Source organism: Carcharodon carcharias, chromosome 4 (genome assembly GCF_017639515.1).
Source record: "Carcharodon carcharias isolate sCarCar2 chromosome 4, sCarCar2.pri, whole genome shotgun sequence".
Taxonomy (NCBI): domain Eukaryota; kingdom Metazoa; phylum Chordata; class Chondrichthyes; order Lamniformes; family Lamnidae; genus Carcharodon; species Carcharodon carcharias.
Window position 1 is genome coordinate 43,422,086 of NC_054470.1, and position 23,661 is coordinate 43,445,746.

At 43.8% G+C, this 23,661-nt stretch overlaps 1 protein-coding gene across 3 annotated transcripts in view; it reads right to left on the reverse strand.

Annotated features, from left to right (window-relative positions):
* ror2 (receptor tyrosine kinase-like orphan receptor 2) overlaps positions 1-23,661 on the reverse strand; it is a 341,044-nt gene that overhangs the window by 72,900 nt on the left and 244,483 nt on the right. For all 3 annotated transcript variants that reach the window (XM_041186822.1, XM_041186821.1, XM_041186820.1), the window contains one exon: positions 382-669. In XM_041186822.1, coding sequence (XP_041042756.1) covers positions 382-669 — 288 coding nt within the window. The remainder of the gene's footprint in view (positions 1-381; positions 670-23,661) is intronic.

Here is a 23,661-nt window from a genome sequence, read left to right on the forward strand (position 1 = left end):
CAGAGCACAAAAGGTAGCGTTTTAGGTCCTGGTTTTGGATTTTTGACTAGTTCAATCACTATTGTCATCAGCAGTAAAAAGAAGAGCTTTAAATCAGCAGTGGACTGATAAATCAGCTTTTCCTGAACCAGCTGATCATACTGGTAATAATAGAACAACAGAACAATGTATTGCTGCGGAGGACTAAGGCGCGTGGGAGGAATATAAAGCAATGACAGCAGCAATTAACAATGTAATCAGTGAAATTCTTATTCACTAATTTATATTATCCAAAAGTCAGGCAAGAAGAATGCAGACTGTCAATTAGTCAAGATTCTACTGTTTCTGTGTGTATATTTCATACAAATAATTTTTAATATGTATTACTTTAGAAGTACATACCAAGTTTCACATATAGCACCCCAGTAGCTGTAATGGTTTTATTGCCATTAGATGCGACACACTGGTAGTACCCCGTGTCTGTCGTATCCAGGTCTTGAATTCGAAGTCGAGAACCGTATTCTGTTTTTCTTATTGTGATCCGTCTTGCTTCTTGAAAAACCGGTGCATCATTTTTCAGCCATCTTATGTTTGGAAGTGGATTGCCTGCAACTTTGCAGTACAGAGTCGCTGTCTGTCCTTGTACTATAGTGATATTGTTCACAGGTGCCAGAAAGGTCAGAAAATAACCTGAAGGCAAAAGGTCAGAAATGGACAGTAATTAACATATAGGTTACGTTCCAAACACTCAAATACAAGTTGCATACAGAGAGTCAATTTTTTAAAATTTCACTGTATCCAATTCATTTTTGAAAAAACACAAATACATCAGGATGCATTGTTAATTGGCTTTAATTTTAGACTAAAACTATGCTTTCAAAGTCACATGACACAAGGAAAGAGTCACTAAAACTCGACAGCAACCTCAAAATACTGATTTAAATTAATTTAAAATTGGTAAGGAGATTTAACTGTACATTAGAATATGTCGGTCTAGTATTGATCAACACAGAAGAGTATAGACCCATGGAAATGACAATCCCTCTCTAACAGGCTGAATATAGTACCAAAGTTACTTGAAATAAAGACAAAGTGCTGGGAAAACGCAGCTGGTCTGGCAGGATCTGTGGAGATAGAAATAGAGTTAATGTTTCGAGTCCAATATGATTCTTCTTCAGAACGGAGGAGGGGTAGAAATGTGATGGGTTTTTGTGTTGTTGAAAAAGTGGAAGAGGATCAAGTGGAACAAAAGGGAAGGTCAGGGATGGGTTAGAGGGCAGGGGATCAAGTACAGACATTTGCTAAATAATCCCCAGTGTGCTAAGAATTAAGATGACAACCAGTTTAAGATGGTTAGTCGGGCTTGCATTTATGTGTACTGGAAGCTACATTTATTAATACACAGGGCCCTGTTCTTTGCAGACAGAAAGAACATGTACACACATTGTGCCTGTTTCAGCTAAACAAAATAAGTGACCGGCGTTTGCTGGTTCATCCCCCAGGGCAATGTCTTGACCAATCAATCAAGCTGCCTGATTTAAACTTCAAACAATGCTTGGCAATTAGTTGTCAGCCAAAATCAACTGGTTCATTCTCCATGGTGATGCCTCTACCAATCAGAGTCCATTTGCCAACTAATCAGCACTCTCTTCTCATATGGTATGAGTATGTTGTTTTCCCTGACTTTGGATTTTTTTTGCAAACTGTCCTGATGAGTCCTTGATGACAAAAAGCTTCAACAAAAAAACTTTTTTCAGCAATACCCAAGTTCTGTACTATCAAACTACTATTTAATAAAGTTCCTTGTTAACATTTACCAAGGGCTATTATTACAGCTGATGTCATTATGAATGCTTGGCTGAGTTTCAAAAGGTCCAAAGCCACTTATCTCACCAAAGGGGCTGGGTTAACACTTTATTTAACAGTTTTAACAGGCTATTAAAGGATTAACTGTCTTTGATGTGGCTACTGAATATAACTTTGTTTTTATAATAGATTGGACACTTGAGGGAATTTAAAATCTTTGAATGGGTTTCATGAATGGGAGATTTTTTTCCCAGTATGAAGTTTGCATGAGTGAGAGCTCTGTCAGATCATTAGAAGTTTAATTCTTTTTATCTCCACATGATTCCCGAGGCCTGTCCATGGTGGATACTGGGTGAGTGGCTATGGAGGTCTCATGCAGGTATGAGGTGACATGAAGGGGACATGTGGAGCGGGTGGGGGAAAAGCGATGTTAGGGTTTGGGCTACAGGCCTAACAGCTTCTAAAACAAGTGAACAAAGTCCCAGGGAACTGAGATAGGCCTTCGAACCAGCCCACCTCAGCAGTAGTCCATCTCCATGGCTGCCTATGTTCTGCTTCCAGGCTGACGGGCCCAACTCCATTCCACCATCCACTCCACCACCCTCCCACCATCCGAGTGAAAATTTGAGTGTATTAGGACCCTGTAAACCAAGGTGGGTCAGCCGAATTGGGAAATTTCTCAACTTGAGCTACCTACCTTGGTAGCAAAAATCCAGCCCTTGGAGTTATTTTCTTTTGGTGTCCAAAGGAGAAAAGGCAGGGGGGTGGGGGAAACAAAGGAGATATTTTGAAGTAATATGACACAGGGAAAATATCAAAAGAGTGAAATGAGATGTAGTTCTGTTGAATTGTTGGAAAAAGGAGAGAAACTCATAGGCTAAAAATGGAAAAAAAAACAAAACCCAAAACAATGATGTTGAAATGTATCTGTGTTAATGCTAAGAGTGTTACAAAGAAGGTTGACGAGTTACAGGTAAAAGTTGCCATATGGGGTTATGATAGTGGTTGTAATGGACTTAGTTTAAATATGGGTAGGAATAGGAACTACACACTCTTGAATGCAATATATTCAAAAGGAACAGAGAGAAAAAGGAGATGGGATAGAGGGTGGGGTTCGGAGGAATGATAGATGGTAGCTGGCAATACAGACAAAACATATTCCAATGAGGAGGAAAGATGAATCGTCCAGAGTAAGAGCTCTCTTGGCAACAAACAAAAATAAATGTTAAAATAAAACAGAAAAAGGAGGCTTATGACAAATGTCAGGTACAGAATACAATTGAAAACCAGCCAGAATACAGAGAACACAGGAAAATTAAAGAAGGGTACAAGGACAAGGAGAGGGTATGAGAAAAGATTAGTGGGTAACATAAAAGTGAACTCACATACCTTTATAAAAACTAAAATGATAGCTTAAAGAATGGTACGGTAGGGACAAACAAGGGAATCTTCTTTTCGAGGCAAACAGCATGACTGAGGTACCAAATCAACACTTGCCATTGTTTTCACTAGAGAAGAGGATAGCTGCCAATATAGCAGTTAAGGAGGATGCAAGAGGGATATTAGGTGGGATAATAATAGGTAAAAAGTGTGTACGTAAAAGATTGGCAGTACTCAAAAATAGAGATATCACCCAGTCTAGATGGGATTCATTTCAAGTTACTCAGCAAAGTAACTGTGGAAATTGCAAAGCTCTGGCTACAATCTTCCAATCCTCATTATATGTGGAAGTGGTAACAGAGGACTAGAGAATTTCAAATATTGTACCCTGTTCAAAACATGGGGAGGGGAATAAACCTGGTAACTACAGGCCAGCCACCAAACGTCAGTGGTGGGAAAATTATTAGAGGCCATTGCCAAGGTCCAAATTAAATCTCACTTGGAGAAGCTGGAGTTAATAAAGGGATAGGCAGCATGGATTTGTTAAAGGCAATGAACTACAGCCCAGAAACTGAAGTGTTGGTGATAATTTGGTTATAGAATTGGCTAAGGGATAGGTTTCAGTGTAGTGGTGAATGGATGTTTTACTGACTGGAGACCAGTGTGAAGTGGGGCTTGGGTATAGGGAACACAATTTCAAAGTTTGTAGCTGATACAACATGTGGCAAAATAGTAAGCAGTAGATCTGAAACACACTAACTGAAAGGGTGGTGGAATCAGATTCCATAGGAACAACGGGCTGGATTTTACACACCCCCACTGGCAGGTCTGAAGTTGGAGGGATGGGGGGCATGTGCAATCCAGCAGGTGGTCTTCCCACTGCCTAGCTACCCACCAGCTTGGCTGAAATTTTACAGGGTGAAGGGAAGGTGTCCTGCCTGTCCTTAGGCCATTAATAGCCACTTAAGAGCCACAACCCGCTGCCACCGGTATTTTATCCACGGGGGGGTGGGGTGCGGAGTCCACGCCATGCTGGAAGCCTGGCAGATTTAGCTGCATGGGCTGGTGTTGGGCAAGGGTGGCCCTTTGAGGGAACCTCCATCCCCAGGTCATCCCACCCCCTTTAACCTTCCCCTTGGCTTCTTGAACCCAGCCCTTCACCAACCCCCTTGCCACCACTGACTCCCATTACCAACACCCCGATCCCCATGCCTGTCAGTCCAGGCTCGTCAGCATTGGGAACTGCCTGCATTCCCAGCAGTGTCTCCCGGCGGAGCTCCGGACTACACAGTTGCCAGTCAATCTCATTGGCCAGCAGCTCTCTAAGGCAGGGCTTACTCCTGATAAAGGAATGGCAATCTCGCCTTAAAGCAACTAATGCTGCTTCTAGCATTAAATTAGGGCAGGGCTGCCACTAGGAACATGGGTGGTCACCCCAGCTTTTTAGCGAAGAGTGAGGGGGGCAGGGGGATGGTAGGGAAGGGAGGACCACGGCGCCCCATAAGATTCAACCCTATGAAAGGTCAATAGGACATGTACTCTAATATGTAGGGTCATGAAGCAAAATCTGAGGTGAGGGACTAAATTGAGGTGAGGGACTCAAATGCCAAATGAATTCTTTCTGTGCTGTAAGATTCTAAGATTCTAAAAGGTGCATGGGAGATAGAAGTTCAGAAATGTGTGGTTGAGAGAGAGATATGGACATGGTGATTGATAATAAGGCAAATTTTGGGACAGTGAAAGATAGACGTACAGGTAGTTACAAGAAATAGAGCAGTACAAAGGCTACAGGGCTGAGTGAAAAGATCACACAGGTGGGGATAAAAACAAATAACACTTTAAACACATACTGGGCAGAGTTAATCTGTCCTTCATAACACAATCCTAAACAAAATGGCCTGGATTTTGTGTTTAGAAAAATTGAGGCCAACAGCACTCACCATTATTCAGTGTAAATAAGAAAGCAACTCCAGTGGCTGCACATGCACAATTCAATGCAGAAATCAAGAGTTGCTGTTCTAAGTTTCCCTGCTCCTCCACAAGCTTTGTTTGAACAGTATTTCTCAGAAAGACTTGGCATTAAAATAGTGTGAAGTTTCTGGAGTTAACATGATACATACACACTGAGCTCACTAGAAAAACGGGCTTTTCATTTCAACGTAAGTAACATTTTAACAGCTTGATAGACCTTAATTACTGTTGAAAAGGCTCGCTGATACTGGAAATTTAGGTTTACAAGTGTGGAATCTTATTCCTTTAGATTTTAACTGTTGACGGAGATTAAAAAATGTATTTTCTTTCTCCCATCTCTCCTTATCTGTTAATTCCATCTTTCTTTCCCTCTCTTTATTTCACTTTCTGTACTTGCTTTAGTATTGAATTAACTATACTAATTGACACTTCCTGGTTCATAACCTATATTGACCATTTATGATTTTTTAAATCTGATTGGTTAAGAACATGTATGCTGTGCCCTGTTCAAACGGGTCCCAAATTCTCTTTAGAATTTTCAGTTGTGCTAAAATGATTTTCTGACCAAAGCAGGTTCCAGTGCAAAATCCCATTGAAAATCCATGGGCAAGTCTAAACGTAATGAACAGTTGGTGCCACTCATTCGCTGCTGAGAGCACAACCCAGCCAATTTTATCTATCGTAGTTTTGTTCCAACAATCCCCAGGGAATATTTGATCTTCCAGAGGCATAATGGCCCCGTCAGGCGACTACTAAGGAAACAGGGGAGCAGGAATAAAGATGATTTTAAACTTTTACTTAAAATTAACAGAGATGAATATTTTGCTGCTGCACACAATATATTCCTGACATGTCTTTTGTCTCACAATTTAGATTCAGGCTTTGATTAGCTCTCTGAGCTTAACAGCCAAATCAGAATTTGATAAGTGCACATAGCAAAAAAGATTTAATCCACTTCTACTTTAGATCCTAACTTCAACAAATTCCTAAATGATAAAACAAAACTCTATTTGGATAAGAAGTTGGGCTTGTCGAGAGTTTTGGATGCATTCAAAACCTTTTATCAGAAAGTGAATATCATATATGCATAAAAAGTTAAGGATCTAGCAATACAATTCAAGCAGCTGGCAGGCCAGTTTGAGATTCCAGGCTGTGAGGAAGAGCCAAAAAAAAATCACTTCACTTAAATAGGCTCAGTTTCTACGAGAGAAGGGATAAAAGAGGTAAAGTCCTAGCAAATTCAATGAAGAAGCAAAAAATCAAATCTTGAGCATGAAACTAGATATTTCAATGATACATTTCTTCCCTTCAGTCTAGGCAGTTAAAATGAGTAGTTTGCTTTCAAGTTGTTTACATATGAATGTAATGCAAATAGCTAGTAGTTTGAGATTTATCAAGGGGAGTATGTTGGCATTACAGATTGCAATTCACAGGAGGATAACAGAAGAAAGACAAGCTGAAATTATTCTCCCTGGCTTTCAGAGAACCACTGAAGAAGGGGAACAACACCTCATCTTCCGACTAAGCACTTTACAGCCTTCCGGACTGAATATTGAATTCAACAACTTTAGGTCGTGAGCTCCCTCCCTCATCCCCACCCCCTTTCTGTTTCCCCCTTCCTTTTTTTTCTCCAATAAATTATAAAGATTTTCCTTTTCCCACCTATTTCCATTACTTTTTTTTAAAAAAACACCCCCACTAGAGCTATACCTTGAGTGCCCTACCATCCATTCTTAATTAGCACATTCGTTTAGATAATATCACCAACTTTAACACCTATGTGTTCTTTTGTACTATTGTTGTTGACATCTTTTGATGATCTGCTTCTATCACTGCTTGTTTGTCCCTACAACCACACCCCCCCTCCACCTCTCTCTCTCTCTCTCTCTCCGCCCCCCACACACACACCTTAAACCAGCTTATATTTCAACTCTTTCTTGGACTCGAACTCAAGTTCTGTCGAAGGGTCATGAGGACTCAAAACGTCAACTCTTTTCTTCTCCGCCGATGCTGCCAGACCTGCTGAGTTTTTCCAGGTAATTCTGTTTTTGTTTTTGTTTTGGATTTCCAGCATCCGCAGTTTTTTTGTTTTTATCACTGAAGAAGGGTGCTATTTCGTACAATGTACTGCATACCCCGATTCCTAAAGCAGGTTGTGAAATCTTTGTTTGTGCCATCAGCCAACCTTCCTCATAAAAATAGATTGCAAAATCCTGGCCAAAATACTGATAATACTGGACAGAACACATGTTAAGCTGATATATGCAGATATGTTTTATTTAGTTCAAGAAGAACTTACAGCCATAATGCCAGAGACTTCTGTGATGTAATTTACAACCACTAAGCTTCCATTCCTTGTTGTAGTATTGCCTCTCAGAAACATTTTTGAAACAAGAGTGATTTGTTCCACACACTCGTGGTAGAATGAATATTCAACTGGTATTAGGGCTGGAATCATATCTCAGCTGCTCAGCTATTCAGACTCACTTAATTACAATGCCTATTCACCCATTATTGGAATATCTTTTTCAGAGAGTTGGCACAGATGTGACTGGCCAAATTCATTTCTGTGCTGTAAAATTTTATGATTCACCCTGGCATTTAAACTACAATCTGAAGTGATTTAGAGAACTAAAAATCAGGAAATATCATGCAATTATGGTAATTCACCATCTGTAGAAAGCTTAAATGACTAACTTCAGCTCTGCAGTGTTCATACTCATACAACTGACTGATTCCCTCTAGGCTTCATACAGAATCAGGACAGATGCCACTGAATCATCACTCCTTGGGGTTCATCTACTTAATTACCCTTTAGTCTGGAAAATAAGATCCTTACCAGAAATGTATAATGAAACAAACTGGCAGGCAATCACAACATGCTGAAAATCATGTCGTTGACAGGGCCCTCAACCGTATCTGGCCCATCTCCCGCGCTTCCGCCCTCACGCCTTCTCCTCCCTCCCAGAAACATGATAAGGTCCCCCTTGTCCTCACTTATCACCCTAACAGCCTCCGCATTCCAAAGATCATCCTCCGCCATTTCCGCCAACTCCCGCATGATGCCACCACCAAACACATCTTCCCTTCACCCCCCCTGTCGGCATTCCGTAGGGATTGTTCCCTCCAGGACACCCTGGTCCACTCCTCCATCACCCCCTACTCCTCAACCTCCACCTATGGCACCTACTCATGACCAGGCAAAAGATGCAACACCTACCCCTTTACTTCCTCTCTCCTCACCGTCCAAGGGCCCAAACACTCCTTTCAAGTGAAGCAGCGTTTCACTTGCATTTTTCCCAACTTAGTCTACTGCATTCATTGCTCCCAAGGCGATCTCCTCTACATTGGTGGGACCAAACGTAAACTGGACGACCGCTTTGCAGAACACCTGCGGTCTGTCCGCAAGAATGACCCAAACCTCCCTATCGCTTGCCATTTTAACACTCCACCTTGCTCTCTTGCCCACATGTCTGTCCTTGGCTTGCTGCATTGTTCCAGTGAAGCCCAAAGCAAACTGGAGGAACAGCATCTCATCTTCCGACTGGGCACTTTACAGCCTTCTGGACTGAATATTGAATTCAACAACTTTAGATCTTGAACTCCCTCCTCCATCCCCACCCCCTTTCTGTTTCTTCCCCCTTCCTTTTGTTTTTCCCAATAATTTATATAGATTTTTCTTTTCCCACCTATTTCCATTATTTTTAAATCTTTTATGCCCTGCTAGTCTTTCTACCCCACCCCCACTAGAGCTGTACCTTGAGTGCCCTACCATCCATTCTTAATTAGCACATTCATTTAGATAATATCACCACCTTCAACATCTCTGTGACATCTTTTGATTATCTGCTCCTATCACTGCTTGTTTGTCCCTACAACCACACCAGCCCCCCACTTTTCCACCCACCCCCCCAACCTTAAACCAGCTTATATTTCACTCCTCTCCTTATATTCACTCAGTTCTGTGGAAGGGTCATGAGGACTCAAAACGTCAACTCTTTTCTTCTCCGCAGATGCTGCCAGACCTGCTGAGTTTTTCCATATAATTCTGTTTTTGTTTTGAATTTCCAGCGTCCGCAGTTTTTTGTTTTTATGCTGAAAATCATGTTACGAATGTGATGCTTTAAAGGTGATTATGTTTTGGACTGTCTCTTTTATTCAAGATAAAATGATGTAATGGAAAGTATACATGTGATTTGCTGCTTGTTTTGCTCAGCAATAAGGCGATGTGACTTGATGACCATGGGGACAGGGGGAACCAGGTTAGACATTATTGAAATCCACATACCAGGTTTAACACTTGAAGACAAAGGACAAGGTATCTGGCTGTGCAATGGGTAAACTTACAGGTTTTACAGGAAGTTTGCTTTGTGTAGACTTACAGATTTCCAGGCAGCTTTTATTTTTAAAAATTCTGGACACAGAGGGTGAGGGGTTAACAGGAAAGCAGACACTGTTGTGAGCAACAAAGATAAAGCTGTTCTCTGCTAGCTACCAGGCAGAATGCTTGTGAAAGCTCTTCCTCTGGATAAAAGAGGAACCTGAAGAGATTTAGGAGTCAAACATTCACCCTGGTATGCACAGTTGCAGCAGTGTATACCATCTACAAAGTGCATTGCAGGAACTCACCAAGGGTCCTTATGTCAGCACCTTCCAAACCCACGACCACTACCATCTAGAAGGGCAAGGGCAGCAGATACATGGGAACACCACCATCTGGAAGTTCCCCTCCAAGCCACTCTCCATCCTGACTTGGAAATATATCACTGTTCCTTCACTGTCATTGGGTCAAAATCCTGGAACTCCCTCGCTAACAGCACTGTGCGTGTACCTACATCACAGGGATTGCAACAGTTCAAAAAGCCTGCCCAGCACCGTTTTCTCAAGGGCAATTAGGGATGGGTAATAAATGCTGACCTAGCCAGCGATGCCCACATCCCATAAATGAATTTTTAAAAATTGTTCACTGCAAAATGAATATATACTGCCCTGCATGAGCAAATGTTTAATTTAAAAGACAAATTCATTACTTGTGCCAAATTTTCCATTTCATGGCTGAAGTGAAATAATGTTGAATCATTCACACTTTCTGTTCCTCCAAAGTAACAGCTCATCTTTTCCAAAACCGTAGTCGCTTGCCTCCCAAGTTCCATACTAAAAACCCCAGCTCAACCAATCCTCTGCTGCCCATAAGTTACCAAACATTCAGTCCAACTCACCTCTCAGCAGAATCTTTCCAATCTCTATTGGTTTCCCATCCCTGAGTGCATCAATTTCATAAATTCTCATTCTGATTTTTACAGTTACTTAAATATTTCTCTAAAATTATTATTTTGGCGAACAGTGTTTAAATGATCAACACAAATAAAAACACAGCCAAAGCTGTACTTACAAGAATAGTCCTGTTCGTCATCCAGTGATTATAAAGCATGACATCCTCATTGGTAAATCAGTTCATAGTTTTGTCACGGAATTGAAATACCTGTCAGCTGATCATTGAATGCTTGAGCAAGGAGTTGAAAAGCCAGACAGAAAGCACTAGGCCATTGTTTTGAAATGGTAAAAGGTCAACTGGAGGAATTTTGTGGTGAGACAACTTTCTTTTGGAAATAATACTTTGATTCATCAAAGATTTTGAAAATTGATTTAGATAATAGCCCAACAAAAATGTTGCAGTATAATTGAAAGAAGCATTTCAGAAATTAATTAATTATGGGTGAAAAATTCAACTTTCTTCCAAAATATAAAACTAGAATGGTACCATTGACTAGACTGCCCTCTAATTTTGCTCGCCGCTTTGTAGCATCTTGAATCTTAGTGCATACTATTAGAAGATACCGCAATAATACAAAAGGTATTGCTACCGATACACCAATGACCTGCTTCAAAAGGTTGCCTTCTTGCAGTGATCAGCAATCAGAAAAACAGAAACATTGTGACTTGCCTATTATACGGATTTTCACATCACATCCCAGCAATTGCTCCAAACTTGATTGCTTCCAATACCAACTCAATAATAATGCTACATTATTTGATTCTAAGAACACACAGAGACTATGACCCTATGAAGCTATGACTACATTAATCACTACCGCATTTAGATTTAGGGTTTGGCAGGAGTCTGGTCCCTGAGATCAACAGATAATGCACAGGTAAATGCATTAATTTTGTACATTAGTGTTTCAGGTTCCTCTTAAACTTAAAGCATTGTAAACACATTCAGAAGCACACAGATGCATGATACAGCACATCTGTATCTCTGCATACATGATGCTACTGCAAATTTCAGGAGGGTTGAGGTTTGAGTGCACAATGTCAGTATAAACTGTGACACACTGATCAATATTGCCCATATAAATTGGGACCTGCATAAATTACACTAGCATTAAACATTTTTCATTGCATTTATTGGTCCCATTTGCACCAATCAATAAAAAACTTCGACAAATGGTGGTAGTGAGACCTGCAAATATGGTGAAGAAATGTCACATATGGTACTAATTTCTCACACAGCAGGACTACTGTTCAGCAAAAATATTTTCAGCAATCAAACGTTTCTTACCCTCAGTTCTAAAATCCATGCAATGATTCATTATGTAATTCAAACTAATACTCCCCCACTGGTTCATCTGTCTGTTCCTCTAGCATTACTACATGAAGCACTTAATAACCTTTAACCAAAAGCCTAACATGTTTATCTGTCTACTAAGCAAACTGTCACAATTATGTAAAATAAAATAGAGAAAAGGGTTATTTTAGAAGTAACTAAATGTTTTATGCAATCTCTTTAGTTTCCTGCATTGTTTTAATGAAGCTGAAACTACGAACAATTAAAGGTTTGTGGTTATGCCTGCGGACAACATTTTACAGCCCTACCAGTTAGTCAAAGGGGGTGTGGATATAATTGCGAACCATTCCTGGAATACTTTTTAACCAAAAAAGGACACAGAACTTTAGCAAACATTGATTCACATGTACCCAGAACACACAGCCATGCAAACATAATGAGCAGTGGAGCTCCTGCAAACTTTACAGCATTGTACATTCCCTAAGGTTACAAAATCAACAATTCATACAAATCAGGAGACACATTAATGAGTAATATTTCTGAATAAGGGAGGGAGAAGGAAGATGTCAAATATTCTGGGCGGAATTTTCCAAGCGCACTGGCGGCAGGCCTAATAGGTGGCGTGCACGTAAAATATGGCGGGACCCACTTCACGACTCTTGGAACCCCGCCATATTGTCCGTCCACGTCGGTGGGAAAGCACGCCAACGTGTTTCACAACAGCACGCAGGCAACGTGCACTTGACGGCCTTCACTTTGGGGGAACTGAGGTGAGGGAGCAGCAGTGTTCTCCACAGCTCGCCCGTTGTTTACAGGCCTCAGGGGTGCCGGGAGGTGGGGTAAACTGATGATGCCTGGACTCGCAGGCAATTGCTGAGGGGTGGGGGTTGTCTGGGGGCAAGTGCTGGCCAGCCTTGGAGGCGACTGCTGGGGAAGGGGTGGTGGTCATGCTGTCCTGGTGCTGCATCCCACCACACAGGCAATCGAGGTGGGGGTCAGGGTAAGCAAGGGAAGTGGCCGCACATTATGGACACCTGTATAAACTGACCATGCCTCTGCAACAAAGACAGACTAAGCGCAACCACAGTGATATAATTGAGGTCAGGGTCCTAGCCTGCCTGCCCATGCAAACATCACTAAGGCACTAAAGGGCCACCAAGCACTCCATACTTTAAACCCCATCCCCTGCCCCGTCCCCAGGCACAGGCTTTGAGTCCGCCACCACTTTATTGGACCACAGAGCTGTTGGATTGCACATGTTGTACAATCTCCTCGCCAGTGCTGGCTATGTAGCAGTCACTGCTGGATGCACTCAGCCCCTTGTAATCTCAGCATCCTGGTTTGGATCATTGGCCCCCATGACGCAGGTTAACAGGAAAACCATGCAGCGCACCCATCTCTGGCCATCCGAGGGGTGACCAGCACTCTCAGGGAAGCATTAAGGGGTGATCACACGGGGCCAGGAAAGGTGCTAAGTACAGCCATGATAACCATGTCTCTCTCTCTCTTACATGCTGGAGCAGCACATCAAAATCATGGATCCTGATGACCTGGTTGTATGCCTAATGGCCTACAGAGACTGTAGAAGATGGAGGAGAGGGCAACGGAGGCACCTGGCAGCACAAAGGCAGAAGCAGCCACCTCATGAAGAAGGGGCAGCAGGGGCTGCTGCACATGCTGCCCAGGAGTGACAGTGAGCCTTGGCTGGTCGGCACCTAGCAACACCCAGGGTATATAGATGCTGCCTGCCATTCCTGCAGATGACTGACAGCCAGTGTCACCGACGACTGCGCATGTCTAGCGACCTGGTGGCTCACATCTGCCACTTACTGCAGGGCTTGGCACCAAGGGGACATGGAGGGCATCCACTGTCAGTGGCTGTGAAAGTGACCGCAACGCTCAATTTCTATGCCAGTGGCTCCTTTCAGGGCTCCACAGGTGACCCCTGTGGGATTTCACAATCTGCCATCCAAAAATGCATCCATGAGGTCAAGGATGCCATCTCCTCTGTAGCACAAAACTTTGTGCATTTCGCCCGGGACCGGGACAGTCATTGGATTCACCATGATCTCAGGATTCCCACAGGTGTGGGGTGTGATTGACTGCACTCATGTGGTGCTCAGGTCTCCATCACTACACTCAGTGGACTTCATCAACCACAAGGGCTTTGACTCACTGAACATGCAGCTGGTGTGCGACCACCAGAAATTCACCCTGCAGGTGTGAGCACGGTTTCCAGGTGAGTTGCTCACAGATCCCTGCAGTCTTCCAAGGTCTACAGAGGCTGCAGGGCTGGCTCCTTGGGGACAAGGGCTACCTGTAGAGTCCGTGGCTGATGACACCCATGCAGTGGCCTCAAACTGCAGCACAGCAGTGCTAAAATGAGGCTCATGCAGCAACTCGCAACTTGGTGGGGCAGACCATCGGGATGCTGAAGATGTGGTTCCGGTGCCTGGACCGGTCTGGTGGAGCCCTGCAATACAGTCCACAGAGGGTGTTACACATCGTTGTCATCTGTTGCACCCTTTACAACCTGGCGCTGAAATGGGGTGAGGAGCTGGCTGAGGAAATGGAGGAGCTGCATGTCTCCTCCGATGAGGAGGACACCGAGGGGGATGAGGGTGAGGGGGTCCTTGGTGGTGACGAGAATGAGGATCTCGCACTGGATAGACGAGGCAGGCGCACTCGGGAGGCCGTCATAGCTGCCAGATTTGTGGAAGATGATGATGACATGCAGTGAGGTGTCCTCATAGATCCTCACATCGCAGTTGTGAACATTTGACTGAGAGACTGCTCCTATCATGGATATGCAGTGGAGGCCGTAATAGTGGCCCGAATGCAGGAGAATGATGACAACATGCAGTGAGGACATTCCATGGATCTTCACATGGCCTCTGAGAATGTCTGACTCCTGTCTGGCCGAGGGCAGACCGCTTGCGCTCTATGATCAGGGCCATCTCAGAGACGCAGCCATGAAACTTTAGACGCATCTGATGCTGTGTTTGCCTTCAGCACCTCGGCCCTTCAACAGCTGATGCACAGCATCACTGGTCACAAATGCTAGTGTGATGCCATCTTAAAGGTGCAGAGAGCACACAGAGAGTATGAGAGAACTCTGTGGCACCTGCCCACTACATTCTGGCAGCAATGAGCAGTACTGCTGAGGTGCAGGCATCAGTAATGTTTCCAGGGAGTGTGAGGCTGGACCATCACTGTGGTCTGAAGGCTGCACAGAGCATAGGGAAGAAGCCCTGGACTGAGACACCTTCCTTTCATTGTGTAGAAAGGTTTCACATCTGAGTGACAAGAACACTGCTCATCAGAACAAGGAGTCACAAGGCAGGATGACATTAAGAGTTTATTGACAATAGTGAGCAGTATGTACAAGTGATCAATACCCGTGGCCAGGCTGTGCAGCGACTTTTACCTAGCTTTCCTAAGTCTGTTGCTACGTCTTGGTGCTCCCTGTATATCAATGGCAGAGGTGGAGGCAGCCTGCTGATTGTGATGCCCTGGCTGTGATGACTTTGGCGGGCGTCCTCTGGAGGGCTGAGACTTGGAGGGCCCTGGCCTGCTTTCGGGGTCCTGCTGTGTGGCAGTGGCACCCTCCTCGACCTGTGAAGCTGGATCTGTGCAGGTCACAGGAAGAGGGGAGTCAGATAGGCTGGTCACTCCCAGAGTCACCTGGGTTAATGGCCCTGGAGCATGCACTTGCTGATCCTCCTCCCTATGGGTGCCCGAGGGCTGCTGGCTGACTGAGCGGAAGGGGTAGCTGGAGTGAGATCAAGCTGCCCAGCACGCTGCTTGCGTACACACTCTTGGAGACCAACCATGGCATCAACGATAGAGTTAAGCCCCCTGCGAAAGCAAGGGGAGAAAATTAGTGCATGGCAGTGGCCTGTGAAAGAGGACATATCACTCCCGGCATGGTTCTCTGATGGATGCTGCACTGCTGGCTCCTGACTTGGTAGAGCAGCGTTGACCTCACCGTCAGCACAGGGTGCCGGTCATCACCGGCCAGCTGGATGGCTGTTTTTGAATTCTGTCAGAACTTTGAATTCCTGCATCCCTCCACCTGTCTGCGACCTTTCCCTCCTGTTGTGAGCCAGTTTGTCCTGCATGGATAGAAATGGGGAGTGTATATCAGGATACCTGCCAGGCCAGATGATAAGTATGCCTGGCCTGTGTTGGTGGGGAGTGGTCCCAGGGATGGGATGAGGACAATGACGGTGTGTGTGAAAGAGTGGCTGGTGATGTCCCTTGCACTGGCAGTGAGTGAGGGCTCTGTGGATGTGTGATGGGTTTGTGAGTGAGAGATTTGGGAGTGATGAAAAGAGTGACTTACCCTGGCGGAATGGAGATCATTCATTATTTTGAGGCACTGGGTGGCTGTCCTCCTCTGCAGGGCGTTCGCGCTGACCACTGCCTTCCAAACTGGGTTGGTGACACTGCTACCCATCCTGTGGCCAGAGTGGGGGTAGGGCACATCCCGGCGGCCTCCACAGCATCCAGCAGTCGCTCAAGGGACCCGTCATTGAAACGGGCAGCTGCAGTCTTTTTCCCTTTGCTGACCATGTCTTCCAGGCAGTGGTGGTGAGCTGGTGCCGATGAGCGCTTTGCTGGCGGCTGACTTTAAAGATGGTGGCAGGCATGATGCAACAGCGGGGTGATGGCGAACGGGCAAATGACAGCCCGCCTGCCATGGAAATGGCATGTTTCGCAGGAGTAAATAGATAATGAAGCAGGCTCGGGAAGAAACGGCGTGAAAACCCGCAATTTTCATCTGCGGGTAGGGCTCCATTTTACCTGCCCGCTACAGCATTTAGTGCAATTCTGAGAAAATTCCACCCTCTATATAAAGTCAACATCTAATTCTCCCTCCCTGTAACATTCAAGGGCAAATCCTACACTGCTGCCATTCAGGCAGCCCACCACTTTTACCTCCCACAACTGCATTCCAAACCTGGGTATGGTTGTTTTAATAGGAGCGGGTGCCCATGCCTATAACAATGCAACAGAAACATCCAACCAAAAGAGATGGGAGGAATCAAGGGTTCTTATCAGGATAAAGAAAAATACTATCTACAAATTCTATCTCCTCTTAGGGAGCAGAGACCAGTCTATAAATTATCGATTGCTCTAAGAGCCTTCATGATTTGATTCTTCTTCCAGGGGCTCCAAAACAGACACATGTCCCACCAGGCCTACTGGGAATTACTAGTCATATTGCTGGGTAAAGTACCCAGAGTACTTGGAAGAAAACTTTACATGTATAAACCATAAGTAGAGCGGGCAGAAGCGGTTCGACATTCTGACCCTCACCCAGCCAGTGTAATCACAGAATTACACAAAAATGTTTGTGCAATTTCTGGACTGTATACTTCTTATTTAAGACTTACATGTGAAAAGCATTATGCTGCATAAAAGCTTTAAATTTGCAAAATGACTTAAATTACAGGCTGTATAGAATGTAAAAGCTGAGAACAAATTTGATGACTCTTGAGTAAATACATTACATTTTAAAGTACTAAGCAACACCAACCATGAACATTCCACATCAACTTGAAACATTCCATGTTCTGTCCATGGTGAGAGTTCTGATTTAAAGTAGGGTAACAAATGCAGGTTTGGTTGTGACTGGAATTGTCATGTATTTCCAACTGAATAACCCATTTGGACCTAAAAATAGAGTGGAGTCTTGGTTGGTTATTGAAGAAAGCTGGTGCTTGTGGTGCTAAAGCAGCACTCTTCATATGATCAGCAGGAAAAGGAGGCAGAAAAAGAAATAAACTGAAAATCATTTGATATTTTCAAAGCTTCCTGGCATGTTAGATCTTACAAAGAAAAGACAAAAATCTTAGATAACCAAGGGATGACAAGGAAAAGGACTTATATATAGATTTCACTCAGGCAGTGGTAATTTTTTTTTTTAACTTTTGCAAATTCTTCCCAGGAAACAATCAATTTATTTGCATACACTCCATAACCTCCTGATCATTGCTAAAGTACTTCTCCATTTATCCTGCTTTCCCCAAAAAATTTAAAACTGTACCAGTCATGATATGAAATCCTTTGAAAATGGACACCATTTTCTATTGGAAAAGATGTACTATGCAGATGATGATTATGTCTCAATATGATTTAAGTAATGCTGCTGATTTGTAAGTAAAAATGTTGCACAAACACGGAGGAAGACAGTACCTAGAGCTTTTACAATGGCAGATGATGGATTTTAAAAAATCTTTTATATTCTAAGGAACCAACTGAACAGTAGCCTGTACCAAACCACCATTATCCTCCTCCCCCCAGCTGAGCTTGTTCTCACTCTGGACAACTTCTCTTTCAACTGCACTACCCCGAGAGTCCTCAACATCGACTCCAGACCCCATGAAGTCACATGGCATCAGGTCAAACATGGGCAAGGAAACCTCCTGATTACCACGTACTGCCCTCCCTCAGCCGATGAAACAGTGCTCCTCCGTGTTGAACATCACTTGGAGGAAGCACTGAGGATGGCACGGACGCAGAATACACACTGGATGGGGAACATCAATGTCCATCACCAAGACTGACTCAGTAGCACCACTACTGACTGAGCTGGCCAGTCCTAAATGACATAGCTACTAGACTGGGACTGCAGCAGGTAGTGAGGGAACCAACAAGAGGGAAAAACATACTGAACTCATCCTCACCAACCTGCCGGCGCAGGTGCATCTATCCATGACAATGTCGGTAGGAGTGACCACCGCACAGTCGTTGTAGAGACCACGTCCCACCTTCACATTGGGGATATCTTACATCATGTTTTGTGGCACTACCACTGTGCTAAATGGGATAGATATCAAATAAATATAGCAACTCAAGACTGGGCATCCATGAGGCGCTGTGGGCCATCAGCAGCAGAATTGTACTCTAACACAATCTGTAACCTCATGGCCCAGCATATCCCCCACTCTACCATTACCATCAAGCCAGGGGATCAACCCTGGTTCAAAGAAGAGTGCAGGAGGGCATGCCAGGAGCAACACCAGGCATATCTAAAAATGAGGTGTCAACCTGGTGAAGCTATAACACAGGATTACTTGTATGCCAAAAAGCATAAGCAGCAAGTGACAGACGGGGCTAAACAATCCCACAACCAACGGATTAGATCTAAGCTCTGCAGTCCTGGCACATCCAGTTGTGAATGGTGGTGGGTAATTAAACAACTCACTGGAGGCGGGCGGCTCCACAAATGTCCCCATCCTCAATGATGGAGGAGCCCAGCACATCAGTGTAAAAGACAAGGCTGAAGCATTTGCTACAATCTTCAGCCTGAACTCGAGTGGAGGAGCAATCTCGGCATCCTCTGGAAGTCCCCAGCATCACAGACACCAGTCTTCAGCCAATTTGATTCATTCCACGTGATATCAAGAAACGACTGAAGTCATTGGATACTGCAAAGGTATGGGCCCTGATAAAATTTTGGCAACAGTACTGAAGACTCGTGTTCCAGAACTTGCCATGCCCCTAGCTAAGCTGTTCCAGTACAGCTACGACATTGCCATCTACCCAGCTGTGTGGAAAATTGCTTAGGTATGTCCTGTACACAAAAAGGACAAATTCAACCCGGCCAATTAATGCCCTATCAGTCTAGTCTCGATCATCAGTAAAGTAATGGAAGGGGTCATCAATAGAGCTATCAAGCGGCACTTGCTTAGCAACAACCTGCTCACTGACGCCCAGCTTGGGTTCTGCCAAGGCCACTCAGCTCCTGACCTCATTACAGCCTTGGTTCAAACATATTCTAAAGAGTTGAACTACAGAGATGAGGTGAGAGTGACTGCCCTTAGCATCAAGGCAGCATTGGACCGAGTGAGGCATCAAGGAGCCCTAGCAAAACTGGAGTCAATGGGAATCAGGGGGAAAACTCTCCTCTGGTTGGAGTCATACCTAGAACAAAGGAAGATGGTTGTGGTTGTTGGAGGTCAGTCATCTCAGTTCCAGGACATCACTGCAGGAGTTCCTTAGGGTAGTGTCCTCAGCCTACCATCTTCAGCTGCTTCATCAATGACCTTCCTTCCATCATAAGGTCACAAGTGGGGATGTTTGCTGATGATTGCACAATGCTCAGCACCATTTGTGACAACCCCAATACTGAAGCAATCCATGTCCAAATGCTGCAAGAACTGGACAATATCCAGGTTTCGGCTGACAAGTGGCAAGGAACATTCGCGCTGCACAAGTGTCAACAAATGACTATTTCCAACAAGAGAGAATCCAGCCATTACCTCCTCATGTTCAATGGCATTACCATCATTGAATCCCCCACTCATCAACATCCTGGGGGTTACCATTGACCAGAAACTGAACTGAACTAGCCATATAAATACTATGGCTACAAGAGCAGGTCAGAGGCTAGGAATCCTGTGACAAGTAACTCATCTCCTGACTCTCCAAAACCATCTACAAGGCACAAGTCAGGAGTGTGATGGAGTACTCCCCACTTGCCTGGATGAGTGCAGTTCCCACAACACTCAAGAAGCTTGACACTGTCCAGGACAAAGCAGTCCACTCGATTGGCACCACATCCACAAACATTTACTCCCTCCATCATAGATGCACAGTAGACACAGTACACACCATCTACAAGATGCACTGCAGGAATTCACCAAGGCTCCTTAGACAGCACTTTCCAAACCCACGACCACTACCATCCAGAAGGATAAGGGCAGCAGATAGATGGGAATACCACCAACTGCAAGTTCCCCTCCAAGTCACTCACCAGCCTGACTTGGAAATGTGTCGCCGTTCCTTCACTGTCACTGGGTCAAAATCCTGGAACTCCCTTCCTAACAGCCCTGTGGGTGTACCTACACCACATGGACTGCAGCAGGTCAAGAAGGCAGCTCACCACCGACTTTCAAGGGCAACTAGGGATGGACAATAAATGCTGGCACAGCCAGTGAAGCCCACATCCCGTGACTGAATAAAAAAAATTTCCTCCAGATAAAAGATCTTGCTATGGATAACCACATGGGCCCCAGTTATGCATGACCTCTTGTGGGACATTCATTATTCCAGTCCTAGTCAGGCCCCCTTCCTCATCTCTTTTGCCAGTAAACTGATGACTGCATTGGTGCTGCCTTCTGCTCTTGCCATAAACTAGAAAATTTCAATGACTTCATTTTCAATTTCCACCCTTCACCAGGTCCGTTTCTGTCTCTTCCTTTCCCTTCCTCAACTTCACTGTTGCCATTTCTGAAGATAGACTAGCTACTAATATTCACTACAAACCCCTGGACTCCCACAGCTACCTTGACTACATCTCCTCACACCCTGCTTCCTGTAAGGGGTCCATTCCATTCTCCCAATTTCTACAGGTGGGATTTTCCATCCCTGCCCACTGCCAGGATTGTCCGGTCCCACTGAAAGTCAATAGACTTTTGGCTGGGTCGCTGAATCCCGCCACAATGGGGTCAGAAAATCACTGCCTGTGTCTCCATTGCATTTGTTCTGATGATGCAACCTTCTAAACCAGCACTCCCAATGTGTCTTCCTTTTTCCTCAATTGAAGATTCTTATGTCCCCAGTGGGGGTCCAATAGCCTGGTGGGATGGCCTATTAATGATATGCCAATGTATTTATGAGCTCACTGCCGACCGTTAGTGGGAAACATGGTCCGCCGTTGGCGGGCTAAGCGAACGATCGTGACCTGCCTTCCCGTTGTCGATAACCAGATCGTGCCATATTGTGCGTGCTCATTACCTATCAAGCCCCCTGCCAGCAGACATGGAAAATTCCACCCTAGGTGTGGCTTACCTAAGGTTCAATACAAGTTTGGCCTAGCTTCTCTACTTTTTGAAATTATACATAGGAAATAAATCTTTTGTTTGTTTTTTTTAAAAATTGGTGTTAGTAGTGGTGCCACAGGTTATTTATTTGTACCCCCAGAATCCTTTGTTCCTCTACCTCATTTGGAATCACATATTCTAAGTAATATGTGACTTCCTTATTTCCCTTGCTGAAATATAATAGTCCACATTTATCTATGTGGGTAATAAGCTCTGCCTCCATCCTTTTTTCTTCTTTTTTTTTGTTTTGCTGGGTTGGTCTTCTCATTCTTTTTTATCTTTTCACATTACAATCTGATGGTTTTTATGTAGCCATTCAGGCCTCATTTCGGTACAACCTTTGTTTCTTTACTAAACCTATTACCAAACTCTTTGGCTGTTGCATCAAGAAAACTTTTATTATTTAATTTCCTCTGGCCTCCACCCTATCACAGACCTTCTCCATTGTTCTTCTTGCCTGCCCCCCCACCTCCCTCCCCACTCTCCTAATGGCTTAAAAACTCTTACAGTTCCATCTTTCTTCAGCTTTGATGAAAGGTCATCGATCTGAAACGTTAGCGCTGTTTCTCTCCACAGATGCTGCCTGATCTGTTGAGTTTTTCCCAGCATTTTTTGTTTTTTTAAATATATTATATTGAACAGTAGCCTATGTTCTTGGTCATTACTATGCAATTATTTGAAATCCACCCTCCAGAAAAATACATTGAAGAGGTCCAAAAGAAATCCGATCTGAAAAACCCAGACCTATCTCACCAAATCTCTCACTGCAGGCAATTCAAAAGACTCGATGCAATGCTTGAGGAAGCAGATGCAAAGAAAATAGAATAATACTGAAAAATGGGCAACAGCAGAAAATATGCTCATTTAATACATATTGTCTGTTGGTTTGAAACAATTCAGGGTACACAGAGGCTCATAAATAAAATAACCCTTGAAATTATGTGGATGACCAAATATTAACAATACATTTTTAATTTAATTGAGTTACCAAGTTCCGAATTTTAACTTTATGTTCTAATAGTGACCCACATAACTAAAACTTCATCTCAGATCAGTGGTTGATTGGCATATCTCTGTCCTCAACAAATTCTTCATCCACGTTAAGCGGATTTTCAAAACATTAGCCATAATATTGCAAAATTCATCAAAAAACTGGATGTAAAAATAGAAATTAAGATTTAAGTTCATAAATTAATATACAGTGGAATCTTGATCAAAAGACAACTGGATAAATACTTGAAGGGTAAAAAAATACATGCTAATGGATAAAGAGCAGAGAAGTAGGATTAATTAGATAGCTCCACCAAAGAGCTGGTGAAGGTATGATGGGCCAAATGGCCTCTTTCAGCATTGTATCATGGAATTACAGAGAACATACAGTACAGAAACTGGCCATTCAACCCAACCAGTTCGTGCCAGTGATTATGCTCCATTCCAGCCTCCTCCCATCCTTCCTTATCTAACTCTATCAGATTAAGCCTCTATTCTCCCTTATATGCTTAACCAGATTTCCCTTATTGTACTATTCACCTCAACTGCTCCATGAAGTAGTAGGTTCCACATTCTCACCACTCTGTGGTAAAGGAGTTTCTTATGGAATTCCCTACTTCATAGAATAGTACAGCAAAAAGCAATCCATTTGTCTGTGCCGAAATAAAAACAGAAAATGCTGGAAAAACTCAGCAGGTCTGACAACATCTGTGGAGAGAGAAACAAGGGTTAACCATTTCAAATCCATATGACTTCTTCTATATCAATTTTTTCAAAGAACAGACAATCCATCCCACTCCACTGCTCTTTCCCACATAATTGCTGTAATTTTTTCCTCGTCTGAGTGTTTATCCAATCCCTTTTGAAGGCTACAATTGAATCTATACCCACCATCTTACCAGTGCATTCCAAATCCTAACCACTTGTTGCATAATATAAGTTTCTTCTCATGTCACCTCCGATTATTTTGCCAATCACCTTAGGACTGGGCTCTTTGTTATCAACACTTCAGCCATTGGAAGCACTTTCTCTTTAATTATTCTACTTAAACCCTTCATGATCTTTACCATCTCTATCAAATCTCCTCTTAGCCTCCTCTGATCTGAAGAAGCTTGGGTTGGTTGTTTCCCTTAT